Source organism: Hylobates moloch, unplaced genomic scaffold (genome assembly GCF_009828535.3).
Source record: "Hylobates moloch isolate HMO894 unplaced genomic scaffold, HMol_V3 SCAFFOLD_5, whole genome shotgun sequence".
NCBI classification, from domain to species: Eukaryota; Metazoa; Chordata; class Mammalia; order Primates; family Hylobatidae; genus Hylobates; species Hylobates moloch.
Window position 1 is genome coordinate 104,844,189 of NW_026652280.1, and position 18,453 is coordinate 104,862,641.

General features: G+C 43.4%; 1 protein-coding gene across 9 annotated transcripts in view; it reads right to left on the reverse strand.

The window, feature by feature from the left end:
* Positions 1-15,256, reverse strand: part of RPRD2 (regulation of nuclear pre-mRNA domain containing 2) — a 112,675-nt gene extending 97,419 nt beyond the window's left edge. For 8 of the 9 annotated variants that reach the window (XM_058439329.1, XM_032154790.2, XM_032154786.2 and 5 more), the window contains exon 1: positions 14,483-15,256. In XM_058439329.1, the coding sequence (XP_058295312.1) occupies positions 14,483-14,687 (205 nt within the window). In that variant the 5' untranslated portion in view covers positions 14,688-15,256. The remainder of the gene's footprint in view (positions 1-14,482) is intronic. The other variant, XM_032154788.2, reaches the window with a different exon arrangement.
* Positions 15,257-18,453: the final 3,197 nt, after the last annotated feature.

An 18,453-nucleotide genomic window follows, 5' to 3' on the forward strand; every position in this document is an offset into this window, starting at 1 on the left:
CTGAAAGAAGCAGGAAGCCGTCTACCATAATGGTAAAGTGTAGGCCTTGGAGTCAAGACTGCTTAAGTTTGCAACCTGGCTCTATTGTTCATTAGTTGTGTACCTTGAACAAGTTATTTTAACCTCACTGAGCCCTCAAGTACTTAATTTATTATCATTTATAGGGTTTATTATTTTACCTGTCACCAGTATAATTTACATATACACCACTAATAGATTTACTCAGTAATAATATGTTAACTAATGAATTGTTATATTAAATGAAATCACATAAGAACTCAGTAAATGTTATTTTCTTACTAAACTATTAGTGTTATATTTGTAAAATTAACTACATTAATGACTGGAAATTTAAGAATATTATTAAGTAACAACAACATACTTGTAAGCAACTTGGGCTTTGAATCCACCATATTTCTTTTCTTTCTCCCACTTACCTTCACCTTCTGTTTATATAAAACAAAAAGAAAATTAAGCTTATGCTTAGCCACCCTGAAACCAGGCATGGTTTCCTTTTCCTACACTATAAATGTTCTGACAATTTCCCCAAAATAATCAATTTACTTCTCTGAGACTCAATTTATAAATTTTTAATAAATTTATAAATTCATCTGTTACACATTTATATTTTATAAATTCATATTTTTTATAAATTTACAAATTCATATTTTGCGGAGCTGACATCAAGATTATAGGTAATACACGTATGATAGCTAGTAAGGATCCTCAGTAAACAATAAGGATCTGGCAATCCAACCAAAGTGATACCTATTCTAAACTGTTAGAGCATATAGAACTCATATTATTATACTTCCCAGAACCAGTTATATTTGTTCATTTCCTATCTTACTTACTAAATGTTGTTTTTGTTTTTTTTTTCAGACGGAGTCTTGCTGTGTCACCGAGGCTAGAGTGCAGTGGTACGATCTCGGCTCACTGCCAGCTCTGTCTCCCAGGTTCACACCATCCTCCTGCCTCAGCCTCCCAAGTAGCTGGGACCATAGGCGCCTGCCACCACGCCCAGCTAATTTTTTGTATTTTTAGTAGAGATGGGCTTTCACCGTTAGCCAGGATGGTCTCGATCTCCTGACCTCGTGATCCGTCCGCCTCGGCCTCCCAAAGTACTGGGATTACAGGCGTGAGCCACTGCGCCCGGCCATTTACTAAATGTTAAGTTCCTTATAATTCCATCTCTTTCAGCACCCAGTACAGGGGGTTACATAGAGAAAGTACTCAATATTTCCTTTTTCTTTTTCTGGAGATAAAGTCTCGCTCTGTCACCAGGCTGGAGTGTAGTGGCGCGATCTCGGCTCACTGCAACTGCCGCCTCCTGGGTTCAAGTGATTCTCCTGCCTCAGCTCCCAAGTAGCTGGAACTACAGGCACATACCACCACGCTCAGCTAATTTTTGTGTTTTTAGTAGAGACAAGGTTTCACCATGCTGGCCAGGCTGGTCTCAAACTCCTGACCTCAGGTGATCTGCCCACCTTGGCCTCCCAAAGTACTGAAATTATAGGCGTAAGCCACCGCGCCCGGCCAGCACTCAACATTTCTAAGTTCATTTTCTCATTCTGTATCTTTAGGCATAACATATTATAAGAGAATTTTAATCTTTCAAGTAATACTGCCTCCTAGACACAAAGATCATCATTTTAAAAGACTGTATCAGCTGGGTGCGGTGGCTCACACCTGTAATCCCAGCACTTTGGGAGGCCGAGCCAGGCGGATCACGAGGTCAGGAGATCGAGACCATCCTGGCTAACAAGGTAAAACCCCGTCTCTACTAAAAATACAAAAAAATTAGCCGGGCGTGGTGGCAGGCGCCTGTAGTCCCAGCTACTCAGGAGGCTGAGGCGAGAGAATGGTGTGAACCCAGGAGGCGGAGCTTGCAGTGAGCCGAGATCATGCCACTGCACTCCAGCCTGGGCAACAAACAGAGAAAGACTCCATCTCAAAAAAAAAAAGAAAAAAAAAGACTGTATCATGCTACACTCTAAAACTATGATGATGGCAAAGGAACACAAAAACAGCTCAGGATCCATTCTAGATTTTTTAAAACAAAAAATGTTAAGTTATAATCCCAAACATTTAAAGATCCTTTTTTCCTTTCACAGTGCAACTTTTACTAAAGGGTAATAAAGAATCACTCTATCTCTCTGCTAATGGATTCCAGAGAACTAGAAAGTGCAAGTAAGTGAAATTAATTATAAGAGAGGGAAGTGAAGGAAGAGAGATGAGGGAGAGATCAACACCTCATCAAACACTAGTAAAATTTAAACCCAGCAAACCAAACATTTTCATTTCTTTCATCAAAGAGCCTCTATTTCAATATTTCTCTAAAAACAAGAGAATAAGAATGAAGCATTTTTAAAAACTATCTTTATCTTAGCCAGAAAAGCTTCAATATTTCAAAGCGCAGATGGAATTGATGCCTTTTCTCAAAAGGAATAACTAGGTTCTACTACTTTCTCCCTAAGATGTACATTCCTCCAGTGTTCTATAATTAATATCTGTGGGGGCAGTGGAATTTGAAATCACTACGAAACACAACTACTTTTTGTTTCCTTGACAAATAGATGAGAAAGTCAGTCAAGCTGGCTTGTAAATTGTTCTGTTCTTGGGTAATTTTTATTAGGGTCTCTGAGTTCCTTCAACAAATTAAACCTCATATATCCTTAATTCTCAGTTGAAATTTTAAAACAACTGATCAAAATCTCCCCTTTTAACTTTTAAAAGTACTGCTGTAAAACAATAAACACCTGGAAAAAGTGGGAGGAAAAAAGAGAACATAATGACAAAAGCCTAGGAGGAAGAAAGAATTTTGATGCAATTATTATTTATTAGTTTATGAAAGGCAGGAAGCCAAATCATTGAGTAAAATCAATCCACCCAAGGAAGTTGATAACAACAAAAAAGAATAAAATCAGTAAGCCTCTACTCCCTAAAAAATTACGCACATACATACACTCATCCCTCCTCTACAGACAAAACTAACATTAAAGTAATTCTGGGGTGGCCTGTGTGAGCAAATTTTAATATTAGTGTTTTTCCATTGCCATTGTAATTTTCCTTTCAAGATATCTCCATGCCACGGAACCATGTGAAGTTTGTCAGTAGTGTTTCACACTTTTAGTTATGGGAATGTTTATTTGCTACAAAATTTACCCTTTAGCTTACTATGGAATTTGGTATAGCAAAATTATGTTTTACATATTGCTTCAAACCCATCTAAGGCCATGGATGAAATCACCCTTCTGCTGTAAGAGAGAAAGCAGCTAAAAGGAAGAACGTAACAACTGCTTGTAAAGTCTCACAATACAGACAAAAAGGCTTAATATATACCATTACAATAATTATAGTTTATAATTAAGACAGTTGCGGCCGGGCGCGGTGGCTCACGCTTGTAATCCCAGCACTTTGGGAGGCCGAGGCGGGCGGATCACGAGGTCAGGAGATCGAGACCACGGTGAAACCCCGTCTCTATTAAAAATACAAAAAATTAGTCGGGCGTGGTGGCGGGCGCCTGTAGTCCCAGCTACTCGGAGAGGCTGAGGCAGGAGAATGGCGTGAACCCGGGAGGCGGAGCTTGCAGTGAGCCGAGATTGCGCCACTGCACTCCAACCTGGGCGACAGAGCGAGACTCCGTCTCAAAAAATTAAAAAAAAATTAAAAAAAAAGACAGTTCCATGTTTTGAAACATTGCCAGAAACCTGGAAAAATGCCACCTATAACTCTATGAACCTAGAGCAATGGAATGAAAAAAAAAAAAAAAAAAGGTGACTTAGGCATCTAAAGGGGAGGGAGAGGATGGATAATAATGCAATTATAACAGAGCTCCTGCTCAATGAATACAGAAATGCCACTAAGCGTAAACCAAGAGTAAAAATATGCAAGAGATTTATTACTTCTTTGGGGGGCTGAGACAAAGTTTACCTTGAACCTCAAAAAGAACCTAAGCCAATAACACACTAGACTAAGTAGAAAGAGTCATCTAAAATACTAGAATGCCCCAACAGGCTTCTGGGAATAGAGGAATAAACAAACTTAAAAGTGCTTTTCCCATATTCTCATTCAACAATCAACAAAGACTTCTTTGACCAAATGTATGAGAGTTTTCCCCACACACACCAAGCAAGCAATTCTGCAATGAACACCAGCTAGGTGCCCTCCAATTCAATTCTGACACTGGAAGAGAGCATCAGATCCCACAGACTGAGTGCTCAGTCTCACAAGACTGCCTCCCACTTCCCATGCCAATCACAAATCTCAGGTTAACATTTGCTCTGCCCAACCACCATAAATCGGGGCTCACACAACCCCCTTCCTGGGTTCCATTAATTTGCCTGAGCAGCTCACAGAACTCAGGGAAACACGTTTACTGGTTGATTATAAAGGACATAACAAAGGACACCAATGAACACCAGATGAAGAGATGGAGGGGGCAAGGTAGGGCTAAGAGTGCAGCGCTTCCAGGTTCTCTCTGGGCATGCCAACCTCCAGGAACCTCCATATGTTCGGCTGTCTAGAAGCTTCCTGAAACCAGTCCTTTTGGATTTTTATGGAAGTTTCGTTATGAAGGCATAATTAATTAAACCACTGGCCACTGGTGTTCAATTTACCCCTTCAGCTCTTCTCCCTTCCCCAGAGGTTAGATGGTAGCGCGGAAAGTCACAACCTCTAGTCCTGCCTTATTCTTTCCAGTGACCAGCCCCCAACCTTAGGCTACCCAGGGGATGCCAACCATCAGTCAACTCATTAGCATACAAAATGACACATCACTTTGAAGACCCAAGGATTTTTGAAGTAGTATGCCAGGAAATGGGATAGAGACCAAATAGAGATTTCATAATACCATAGCCTCTCTGGACCTCTTCTCTATCTGTACTTGCTGCTCCATCTTACTAGACTTACTTCCCTATCTACACTCTCTCTCTAGTTGATCTCTTCCAGCTTCCTGGCTCTAAAAACAATCCATATACTAGACACCCTATGGTGATTGCTGAACAACTCTATGAATATACTAAAACAATTGAATTGTACACTTTAAATGAGTATATTTTTTGTGAATTATATCTTTAAAAAGATTTCTTAAAATAGACATCCCAAACCTAACACATCCAAAACTAAATTTCTCATCTTCTTCCCAAAATCTGCTCCACTCACAGCCTTCTCCATATCAATAAATGTCAACTCTTTATCTTTCTAGTTGCTCAAGCCAAAAAAAAAAAGTCATTCTTGATTATTCTCCTCCTCTCACCCCACATTTAATCCATCTAGAAATCTGGCTGGACCTACTTTCAAAATAAATCTAGAATTAAATTACTTATCACTTCCACTGGCCATAACCTGGTCCAAGCCATCAATATTTTACACTGGATTACAATAGCCATTTAATTGGTATCCTCATTCCAGCAGAAACCAGAATAACCTTTTAAAAACAAACGAGTGCCAGGCGTGGTGGCTCACGCCTGTAATCCCAGCACTTTGGGAGGCTGAGGCGGGCGGATCACCTGAGGTCAGGAGTTCAAGACCAGCATGACCAATATGATGAAACCCTGTCTCTATTAAAAATACAAAAATTAGCTGGGCATGGTGGCATGTAATCCCAGCTACTCGGGAGGCTGAGACAGGAGAATCGCTTGAACCCGGGAGGCGGAGGTTGCAGTGAGCTGAGATGGCGCCATTGCACTCCAGCCTGGGCAACAAGAGCAAAACTCCGTCTCAAAAAAAAAAAAAAAAAAAGAGTTCATCTCCTTCTGCTTAAATGGCTCACCATCTCACTCTGAATAAAAACCAAAGTCCTTACAATGCCTATAAAACCCTTGGTGAATCCCATTTCGCCCCTCCCCAACACCACCCACCACAATCTCTTTGAACTCATCCACTAATCTTCATTTTAACAACTCCTTTCCAGTCACAGAAGCTTTCTTGCTGCTCCCTAAACTCACCAGGCACACTCTAACCTCAGGACTTTTGTTTTTTCTGTTCACTTAGTCTTGAACATGCCCACCTCATACCCTCATGTCTATATTGCTTAATATTATACCTCCCTACTCAAATGTCTCCTTCTCAGTGAGGCCTTCCCTTACTATTTAATGTAAGACTGCAAACCCCTCTGTTTCCCCCTTCCCTGCTTTCTATTTCTCTAGAGCATTTATCGCCTTCTATTAAATATTTTACTTATCTGTTTGCTGTCTGTCTCCCCTTACTAGAGTATATGCTGTCTTTGTGTGTGTGTTTGCGTGTGTGTGTGTTTCTTTTTTCAGATGGAGTCTCACTCTGTTGCCCAGGCTGGCATGATCATGGCTCACTGCAACCTCTGCCTCCCAGGTTGAAGCAATTCTCCTCCCTCAGCCTCCTGAGTAGCTAGGACCACAGGTGTGCGCCACCAAGCCCGGCTAAGTTTTAAGCTCTGTGAAGGCAAAAATTTTTGTTCATTTTGTTCTCCCGCTGTATCCCCTGTGCCTAAACAGTGCCTGGCACAGTAGGTGTTCGATAAATATTGAAAAAACTGAATGTAAACTAGGGATTTATAAACAAATTTCATCTTAGAACTCAAAGTTAGGGTCTGTATCTACCCACCTGTATTACTAATTTGTGTATGTATGATATGTGATTAAAAAGCTGTATGCCTATGGCAATACTGTTACACTCTACATGTCATCAGTCTAAATGAACCTCACATTTAGAAAGGTTTTTACCTAGATGATAGCTTCAATAATTATGTTCCATTTTTTTCCCTTTTTTAAATTAATCAAAAACATAAATAAATGCCTGTCTTAGTGATTTGAATCACTAAGAGATAGTTTTGCCACAGAGGGGAAAAAAACAAAAAAACACAAGAATTTAAAATCTTGATAGTCTAGTTAATCTATATAGTCTAAATCTTGAATAAATAAGCAAGCTATCAAAATTTTCTTGCACTGTAGAAAATATTTTATGAATAGGAAAGGCTGGCCGGGCGCGGTGGCTCACGCTTGTAATCCTAGCACTTTGGGAGGCCGAGGCGGGCGGATCACGAGGTCAGGAGATCGAGACCACGGTGAAACCCTGTCTCTACTAAAAAATACAAAAAAATTAGCCGGGCGTGGTGGCGGGCGCCTGTAGTCCCAGCTACTCGGAGAGGCTGAGGCTGGAGAATGGCGTGAACCCCGGAGGCGGAGCTTGCAGTGAGCCGAGATTGCGCCACTGCACTCCAGCCTGGGCGACAGAGCAAGACTCCGTCTCAAAAAAACAAACAAACAAAAAAAAAACAAAAAAAAAATGAATAGGAAAGGCTGTGTAGGATGGTGGGTAAGAGTGTATACTGTAGATCAAGAATGCCTGGGTATGAATTCTGTCTCCATCTCCACCATCTATTAGCCCTGTAACCATGGGCAAGTTACTTAACCTCTTGGCACGGCTGGGTGCGGTGGCTCATGCCTGTAATCCCAGCACTTTGGGAGGCCAAGATGGGCGGATCACGAGGTCAGGAGATCAAGACCATCCTTGCTAACACATCCTTGCTAAACCCCGTCTCTACTAAAAATGCAAAAAATTAGCCAGCCTGTTGGTGGGCGCCCGTAGTCCCGGCTACTCGGAAGTCTTAGGCAGGGGAATGGCGTGAACATGGGAGGCGGAGATTGCAGTGAGCTGCGATCGTGCCACTGCACTCTAGCCTGGGCGACAGAGCGAGACTCCGTCTCAAAAAAAACAAAAACAAAAACAAAAACACCTCTTTGTGCCTCTGTTTTCTAATCTGTAAAATGGAGATCATAATAATACCTAATTAAAAGAGTTGTGAGAACTGAATGAATTAATATGCGTAAAACGCTTAGAACAGTGCCTGGCATATAGTAAGCACTTAACAAAAGTTAGCTATAAAATTAATACCAGCTACAAAATTATTATGAGATCTAAGGATCTCGATATCCAAACTGAGAAACCATTGGCATACATTAACCATACTTTGTAAATTCTCTGCAAAAACAAATCCTGTATGAAGAGATTTTTTTCTAGTCCATGTTGCATTGAAATTTACTTCAAAGTACTAAGGGAGAGGAGGTAAAGTGAAGGAGATAGGTGAAAAAAGACTGTTACATGATAACTACTGAAGTGGGGAGATCAGTAGAAAGGTGGTGTGTCATTACGCTTCTATTTTTATACATACTTAAAGTTTCTATGAAAAATAGCTAAGAAGAGTGCGGTAGCTCATGCCTGTAATCCCAGCACTTTGGGAAGCCAAAGAGGGTGGGCTGCTTGAGCTTAGGAGGTTGATACCAGACTGGCAAACATGGCAAAACCCCATCTCTACAAAAAAATACAAAAAATTGGCTGGGTGTGGTGCGTGTACCTGTAATCCCAACTACTTGGCAGGCTGAGGCAGGAGAATCACTTGAACCCAGGGGGCAGAGGTTGCAGTGAGTCAAGATCATGCCACTGCACTCCAGCCTGGGCAACAGAACAAGAATATGTCTCAAAAAAAAAAAAGACAAAATGGATGTCATTAACACAATATTTTCCATTTTGTCCTACTAGTTCTTCAAAGCATATGCTAATTTACTACAGAGAGGCTAGTCCAATTCATCTCTCACAAACTGGGAATGTAATTTCCAGCACTGTGCCAAGGTGCCCAAAACAAAATTCTGAGGTAATTATTTTGAATACTCTGGATCTTAAAACTGTCTTTATCTGCATAACTATCATCATCATAAATAATAAATAACTTGAATGTTTTCTATGTGCTAGATGATTAAATACATGCATTATCTTCTTAAATCTAGACAAAAACCCTGAGAGATCACAGGATTCCTCTACAAGTAGACAGAATTATCTCTACTTGCAGATTGTAGAATTTTCATCTACAGGTACAGAACTACTTATAGATGAAAAACTGAGGTTCACAGTTTAAGTATTTTGCAAAGTGTCATCCAGTATTAAGTGACCGGAGTTAACATGTTAACACAGGCCTAACTCTTTTATACTTTTCCATATTGATTCCCATTTTACATTAAAAATGGGAAAGAAGGTCTGGGCCTGGTGGTTCATGCCTGTAATCCTACCACTTTGGGAGGCCAAGGCAGGCAGATAGCTTGAGCCCAAGAGTTCAGCCTGGGCAACATGGCAATACCTCGTCTCTACAAAAAACATAAAAGTTTGGCCGGGTGTGGTGGCTCACGCCTGTAATCCCAGCCCTTTGGGAGGCTGATGTGGGCGAATCACTTGAAGTCAGGAGTTTGAGACCAGCCTGGCCAACATGGAGAAACCCCATCTCTACTAAAAAATACAAAAATTAGTTGGGCGTGGTGGCATGTGCCTGTAATCCCAGCTACTCAGGAAGCTGAGGCATGAAAATCACTTGAGCCCGGGAGATGGAGGTTGCAGTGAGCCGAGATCCCGCCACTGTACTCCAGCCTGGGCGACAGAGTGAGACTCTGCATCAAAAAGAAAAAAAAAAAACATAAAAATTAGCCAGGTGTGGTGGCATGCACCTGTAGTTCCAGCTACTCAGGAGGCTGAGGTGGCAGGATTGCTTGAGCCCAGGAGGTGGAGGTTGCAGTGAGTGGAGATCATGCCCTGCACTCCAGCCTGGGCAACAGAGCCAGACTCTGTCCCTCCTCCACCTCCCCACAGAAAAGAGAGAAAGAAGAACGAAGTATAGAAATGATAATCTGGGCAAACTGCGCATCAAGTCCACATACCTCCAACTACTGTACCTGTAATTTCTTTCACTAAATTATAAATGCTTCCTTCTGCTAAACAGAAATTAAAGCAATTCTGTTCCTTAAGTTCTTGATTAGCTATTTCACAACATTATGTTGGCAAATATTTACTGATTGCTAACTGTATGCCAGCACTATTCTAGTTGTTTGGGGACAGTGCAGCAAACAAGACAACCTTGTCACCTGGTGGAGGGAAGCCAGACAACAAACGTGTAACAAACAAGGTAATATCATATACTGAAAATAAGATGATATGACAGCAATTGAAGGCACTACTTGAAATAAAGCGAGGCCGGGTGCAGTGGCTCACGTCTGTAATTCCAGCACTTCGGGAGGCTGAGGTGGGTAGATCAAGACCAGCCTGGCCAACATGGTGAAACCCTGTCTCTACTAAAAATACAAAAATTAGCCGGCTACCGGGTGCGGCAGCTCATACCTGTAATCCCAGCACTTTGGGAGGCTGAGAGGCAGGTGGATCACCTGAGGTCCAGAGTTCAAGACCAACCTGGCCAACATGGTGAAACCCTGCGTCTACTAAAAATACAAACATCAGCCAGGCATGGTGGCGCATGCCTGTAATTCCAGCTACTTGGCCGGGCGCGGTGGCTCACGCTTGTAATCCCAGCACTTTGGGAGGCCGAGGTGGGCGGATCACGAGGTCAGGAGATCGAGACCATGGTGAAACCCCGTCTCTACTAAAAATACAAAAAATTAGCCGGGCGTGGTGGCGGACGCCTGTAGTCCCAGCTACTCGGAGAGGCTGAGGCAGGAGAATGGCGTGAACCCGGGAGGCGGAGCTTGCAGTGAGCCGAGATCGCGCCACTGCACTCCAGCCTGGGCGACAGAGCGAGACTCCGTCTCAAAAAAAAAAAAATTCCAGCTACTTGGGAGGCTGAGGCAGGAGAATCACTTGAACCCGGGAGGCGGAGGTTGCAGTGAGCTGAGATCATGCCACTATACTCCAGCCTGGGTGACAAGAGTGAAACTCTGCCTCAAAAAAAAAAAAAAAAAAAATTACCTGGGCTTAGTGGTACACACCTGTAACCCCAGCTACTCAGGAGGCTGAGGCAAAAGAGAATCACTTCAACCTGGGAGGAAGAGGTTGCAGTGAGCTGAGATCATGCCACTACACTCCAGACTGGACAACAAAGCAAAGCTCCATCTCAAAAAAATTAAATTAAATTAAAAACAGATACATGTAATTTAAAAAATGTATTAAGACTCCGTATCAAAAAAAAAACAAGAAATAAGGTGATCAAAGAAGGTCTTTCTGAGGAGGTAATACTTGAGTTTGATCTAAACAATGAGAAGGAGGCAGGATGTGAAGAAGCCCGAGGTAGGCAGAGCAGATGGTATAGGACTTACAGATCAATGTAAAAGAAATTCAGATCTTCAACTTGTTACAATGGGATATCACTGCAGGGTTTTAAAGCAGAGGAATGACATTTGTTTATGCTACAGAAAGATCACTTTAGAAAATGATGGTCTGAGGTCAGGAGTTCGAGACCACCCTGGCCAACATGGTGAAACCCTGTCTCTACTAAAAATACAAAAATTAGCTGGATGTGGTGGTGTGTGCCTGTAATCCCAGCTACTTGGGAGGCTGAGGCAAGAGAATTGCTTGTACCCTGGAGATGGAGGTTGCAGTGAGCTGAGATCGTGCCACTGCACTCCAGCCTGGGCGACAGAGTGAGACTCCGTCTCGAAAAGAAGGATAAAATAAAAATATCTCTGGAACATATCCTCAGGTAGCCTATTTCTCTAAATTATTTCCTTTTATATGAACAAAAGTCTCATTACACACTATGAAATAAAGGATAAAATAAAAATATCTCTGGAATCTAACAGTTACTTAAATTTATACTGAGGTGTAAACATAAATATAAATTACTAAATAATGGATGTCAGAAGAAAAAAGATAAGCAAAGTGGCATCAGGAAAATGGACAGAAAGGCTGAGAATGCCAAAGATACCCACTTCACAATTTTTCCTAAAGCTGACTTAGAAACCAAACTCAAAGTAAACTAAGTATAACTGTAAAGAAATAAGAACTTAAATGAAAACAAGGCCCATGCATAAACTGTTTTCATTGCGCCCCACACCATTCTGCTGAATATTTCTCTCAAAACGCTTTATTTACAATGAGACCAGTGAAGTTCACTAAATGTAAATACAAAACGACTAAAATTACCCTTAATCATTTTAGAAAGTTAAATTCCATTCCACTAGAAAAACAACATCAATGTATGATGTTGTTTTAGCCAAAAGCACTTAACTATATAAACTATACACAATGCACTTCAACTGACACACTGCCCTCCTGGAGCATTCATTTTTTCACTCTTAAGATATCAATAAAGGAAATAAGCTCAGGCACAATAGCAACAACAGCTGAGGTAAAAAATTCTGGCTTCATTATATCTCATTATTGCTGACTAGAAAAAAACTGTAATTGTCACTTGTGATCCCACACAGCAGAGATGGGATGGGGACCAACTTATTCTTGCAAATGATGTGACCATACAGTTAAAGCCCCAGAGCCCAAGGTGAGGAAATGTAAAATGCTTGCATAGTTTAGTAAAAATGTTTTAAAATAGGGTGGAGAATAGGTTCTCTCACTCACATTAGAACTGCTTGCAATATATCACTGGTGTACCAAGTACATTAAACATTATTTTACAAAGTTAATGATGAAGTCAAACCCTAACCCCACCATTTTACTGAATAACCTTAAGCAACTTAATTTCCGAGTCTTAGTTTCCTCGTTTGTAAATCAGTGATTAAAAAATCTACTTCTTAGACGATTTTTTTTTTTTTTTTTTGATACGGAGTCTTGCTCTGTCGCCCAGGCTGGAGTGCAGTGGCGCAATCTCGGCTCACTGCCAGCTCCGCCTCCCGGGTTCACGCCATTCTCCTGCCTCAGCCTCTCCGAGTAGCTGGGACTACAGGCGCCCGCCACCACGCCCGGCTAATTTTTTGTATTTTTAGTAGAGACGGGGTTTCACCGTGGTCTCGATCTCCTGACCTCGTGATTCGCCCGCCTCGGCCTCCCAAAGTGCTGGGATTACAAGCGTGAGCCACCGCGCCCGGCCTTCTTAGACGATTTTAAGGTACAATGAGATGACTGGGCACATAGCAGATACTTAACATGTGAGTCTTCGATGACGACTGTTAGCATATTTGATGTTTTGGCACGTTATAATTTTACCTCTGGGCAAGAAAATAACTATTTGATCGGTTATTGGTAAACACAGGTAATTCTGTCTTGTATCTACTAATTTCTCTGCATTATTATTCAAAGAACCACAAAACATCCCTCCCAAAACTTTAAACACAAATAGTTTGAAGCATGGGGCCTATAATTTTGCGAGCTTTATCTCTCTGTTCTCGAAAAGGTAAACAAATCAAAACACTACAGGAGCAATGGCAGAAGTGGAATAAGGCAGAATAACTGGATGATGGGTCTCACTGGTGAAATGCCGCAGGCAGGAAGCAAAGAAAAATTCTAATAGATATATATAGAGTAAGAGTTAACCCTCTCTTCTCAGCAGGAAACAGTAACTTCTCCACACTTCCTCCTATAAGATTTGAAACCTTCTGCAAACAATCCATGCTTTAACAGAGCTCGTTTCTGCAGTAAAGCAGCAAAATGGAAAAATCTCCAGGATAAAGACAAAAAAAAAAAATAATAACTGGAGAAAAAGGTACTACATATTCAAAAAGCACATTTCCTGTTGTGATTACCCATGAGATCAACTCAATTGTGTAAAAAGGTATTTCAGGTAATTAAAAAGTAACGGGGCCGGGCATGGGGGGCTCACGCCTGTAATCTCTGCACTTTGGGAGGCCGAGGCAGGTGGATCACCTGAGGTCGGGAGTTCGAGACCAGCCTGGCCAACATGATGAAACCCCGTCTCTACTAAAAATACAAATAATTAGCCGGACATGGTGGCGGGCGCCTGTAATCCAGGCTACTCTCAAGGCTGAGACAGAAGAATCGCTTGAACCCGGGAGGCGGAGGTTGCAGTGAGAGGAGATCGCGCCACTGCACTCCAGCCTGGGCGACAAGAGCAAAACTCCGTCTCAAAAAAAAAAAAAAAAGTAACTGGACACGCTTTATATTTTAAGGTATTAACGATGATACTGACTACTGTATCGCAGTTGTTTCTGGTCAGGATCCAAGAAACCTGTATTTTATTGCTGCAAACACAGGTACAGGGAAAACCCGGTGGTGCCTCAGATCTATGTAGAGCTCATGCTGCTTCTTAACATTCATCCAGGTAAGACTCTCCTTACTACACATCACAAGTTTTAGATACATTCATCCAGACAAGGCACTCCTTATTAAACATCACTGGATTTACTACTGCTTAAAACCACAGCTTGCCTACCATCAGGAAAGTCAGAAATCATTAACACGTCAAGGCCTGTAAGAAATAAACAGACGCTACAATTTCCGCGAAGGTTCGGAAAAATCAATACACCTTACAAGGCTCTGAAATATTAAAAACAATATACGTAAATCTCTATGGATCTGGGCCCAACGGCCCAAGGTCACAACAATTCAAAGGCTAAAAAACCCAATAAATGAGTCTCCTGCAATTCAGAACAATCCTGGCTAGGAATGGAGTCTGGGTTTGGGACCACTGGCGTCAAACCTTTAATTGTTCTGAACAACCCCAACCAAATGCTGTGGCTCCGTGGGAAAACCCCAAGCGTTTCAGGCCACACTTCCTTCCATTTCCCCAGTCTTCCCTTCCCTAGTCACCCCCAACACTCACATCTCCGGAGCCACTTCATCCAATGGTAGACGATAGTACTGTGGTGTTTTTTGTTCTCTATACACCAAGACGACAAGCCTTGAATGGACTCCATGGTGTTGGTCACCGACTGGAATTTTCGATCCAACGAGGACTCCAGAGCCCCTGCCGAAGAGGCCGACGAGGAGGAGGCCTTACTGCTGCCTCCGCCGCCGCCGGCCGCCATCTTCCCGAGGTTTGCACAAGCGCTGCTGCTCCTCTGGCGGCGGCGGCGGCGGCGGCGGCGGCGGGCAAAACAATCACTGCGAGTGCGTGAAAGCCGTAGGTGGGGAGGGAGGCTGGGGGGTGGGGATGGTGCACGCACTGGGCTCTTCTGGAGGTATGGACGGGAACACCAGCTGCTGGGCACGCTGGCAGCTCCTACACGCTGCAAGGAGGGGCTGCGGGTCTCGGAGGTTTTATCAATATTGTTCAAGGGGTCGTGTTTAAACCAGTCAGTAATCACGGAAAAATTACGCAGAAAACAGGACCTGCAAAGCCTTTCAAAACGCCTGACGCCGAAATTAATCGTTTTATACTTTTCGGCTCTCAATGCTAAGGCCCTTCCCCACCCCTGTTCCCACACTCCTGTGAGCCAGGTCGGGCGTTAATATCTTAAATGTAATACTACCCGACTGCCCCTTCAGTTCCAGAAATCTTTCTTTCCTTTAGACTCGCTAGCACAGAAAAGGTCCAAGGCTACCTAGTCAGAATTTTTTTTTGCAACGCAATAGCAGCAAAGGGGCAGCAACAGTATCGCGCACGCGCCACTTGGCCCCACCCCTGCTTCCTTCTCAACCTTGAAAGCAGAGGGAGGCGTGATGGCGGGGCAACCTAACCAATCAGGAGTGGAGAACCACAAGCGCGCGCAGGAGCTCTGAAGCCCCCAGGGCCCAGGAGGCGCTACGATTATTTTTGCGCCTGCGCAGAAGATCAGCGTGTAGCGTGATGGAAGGAAAAACCATGAGGAACGGGTGAGGGAACTGGTCTAACTAAAGTTAGCCGGGTGGGGGGGGTTCCACCGCCCCGCCCTTTGCTGCTTTTGGTCGCTCTCTTGGGTGTGTTCAGCTCACACAACAGAGACAGAAAATTCCCACCACTGAGACCACTGTTAGTCTTCGGCGGCTGCAGCCGTCGCCCCCAACTCCTCGGGGCAGCAACGCGCGACAAAATGGCTGGCAGCCATCTTGCAGCACCACAAAAGATGCGCATGCGCCAGATCCAGTGAGCCATTCACTACGCAGACTCCGAAACCAAACCGTATTTCTTGCTTCCCATGGAAGATAACATTCACAGCCGCTTGACCATTCAGGTTACAGGAAAAGGAAATAAATGAGGAAGTGAAAGGAAATTTTCCTCATAAAATTTTAAGAGGCGAAAAAAGAATAGCAAGATGTGACCTCATTTTCGCCAGCTATGATACAATCTTAAAATTGCATAACACGTTATAGTTTGCAAGAGTCTTACATAACTCTTATATGAACCTTATAGGAACCATTTTATCGCATGTATCTATGTAAATCCTCTGAGCTAATTTAAAGGCTTCTGTGTTCCCACTAAACATATACAATTTTATTTTAATTCTTTTAACGTCTCCTCACTGCGGCCATGCCTCTTGAGGCAGGGAACCTGTTTTGTCAAGTTCATGTCCACTATTCATTAATTCAACGAGTTGTTGAACCTCTTGTGCCAAGTACTGTTTTAGATGATGGGGAGCAAAACAGACAAAAATCCCTTCCCTCCGGGATTTAGTGGCAGGACACCACAAACAAGTACATTTCAGACAGTATTAAATCCTGTAAAAAGGTGAAGCAGGGTAAGGGAGAAAGGGGTGTGTGTGTGTGCGCGCGCGTGTGTACGTGTGCACGGCACGCACGCGCCAGTATAAGAATGCTGGTATGGTGAACCAGGAGGTCTTCTAGAAGGAAATAACTCCATCTGAACATTGAGAAAAAAGCAACCAAGTAGATATGCGAGACAGGGAGCGGAACATGCTGGCATTAGGAACAGCAAGTACAAAGGCTCTAAAACACAGTCTCGCTCTGTCCCTGCCAAGTCTAGATTGCAGTGGCACTATCATAGCGCACAGCAGCCTCAATCCCCCAGACTCAAGTGATTCTCCTGCCTCAGCAGCTCAAGTAGCTGGGACTACAGGCCTGCATCACCACACCTAGCTAAAAAACAAAACAAAACAACAAAAACATTTTTTTGAGAGGGGGAGTCTCCCTATGTTGCCCAGGCTGGTCTCAAACTCCTGGCCTCAAGCAGTCCTCCTGCTTTCAGCCTCCCGAAGTGCTGGGATTATAAGCTTGAGCCACCATGCCTGGTCCTGACCCCACTTTTTTTTCTTTTTTCTGTAACTCTAGCCAAAGACCCACTTTTTTATAGACTATTTTTAGAGCAGTTTTAGATTCACAGCAATTGTGTGGAAAGCACAAGGAATCCCATATACCTCCTGCCCCCACACATGAATACCCTCCCCCATTATCAATGTCACGCACCAGAACGATACATCTGTTACAAATGATAAACCTACACTGACACATTATCACCCAAAGCCCATAGTTTACATTAGGGTTCGCTCTTGGTGTTATACTTTGAGTTTGGACAAATGTATAATGGCATGTATCCACCATTACAGTATCATACAGAGCAGTATCACTGCTCTAAAAACCTCTGTATTCCACCTATTCATCCTTCCCTCCCCCTTATTACCCTGGCGACTACTAATCTCTTTACTGTCTTCATAGTTTTGCCTTTTCCCGAATGTCATATACGTGAAATCATTCAGTATGTAGCCTTTTCAGACTGGCTTTTTTTTTTTTTTTTTTTGAGGCAGAGTCTCGCTGTCGCCCAGGCTGGAGTGCAGTGGCACAATCTCGGCTCACTGCAGGCTCCGCCCCCCGGGGTTCACGCCATTCTCCTGCCTCAGCCTCCCAAGTAGCTGGGACCACAGGCGCCTGCCACCTCGCCCGGCTAATTTTTTGTATTTTTAGTAGAGACGGGGTTTCACTGTGTTAGCCAGGATGGTCTCGATCTCCTGACCTCGTGATCCGCCCGCCTCGGCCTCCCAAAGTGCTGGGATTACAGGCGTGAGCCACCGCGCCCAGCCAGACTGGCTTTTTTCACTTAATAATATGCATTTCAGGTGGGGCACGGTGGCTCATGCCTGTAATCCCAGTACTTTGGGAGGCCGAGGCGGGCAGATCACGAGGTCAGGAGTTCGAGACCAGCTTGGCCAACATAGTGAAACCCCCGTCTCTATTAAAAATACAAAAATTAGCCGTGCATGGTGGCGCATGCCTGTAGTCCCAGCTACTCTGGAGGGTGAGGAAGGAGAATCACTTGAACCTGGGAGGCAGAGGTTGCAGTGAGCTGTGATCAGGCCACTGCACTCCAGCCTGGGCAACAGAGCAAGATTCCACCTCAAAAAAAAAAAAAAATGCATTTCAGTTCCTTCGATGTCTTTTCATGGCTTGATAGCTCATTTCATTTTAGTGCTGAATAATATTTCACTGTCCAGATGTGCCAGTTTTATTTATCCATTCCCCTTTAGGACATCTTGGTTGCTTCCACATTTTTGCAATTATGAATAAAGCTGTTATAAACATCTCTGTACAGCTTTTGGGGTGAATATATTTTCAACTCCTTGGGTAAATACGAAGGAGCACAATTGTTAGATCATATGGTAAGAATATGTTTACTTTTGTAAGAAATCATCAACCTAAGGCCGGGCGCGGTGGCTCATGCCTGTAATCCCAGCACTTTGGGAGGCCGAGGCCGGTGGATCACCCGAGGTCAAGAGTTAGAAACCCGCCAGCCTGGGCCGGGCGCGGTGGCTCACGCTTGTAATCCCAGCACTTTGGGAGGCCGAGGCGGGCGAATCACAAGGTCAGGAGATCGAGACCACGGTGAAACCCCGTCTCTACTAAAAATACAAAAAATTAGCCGGG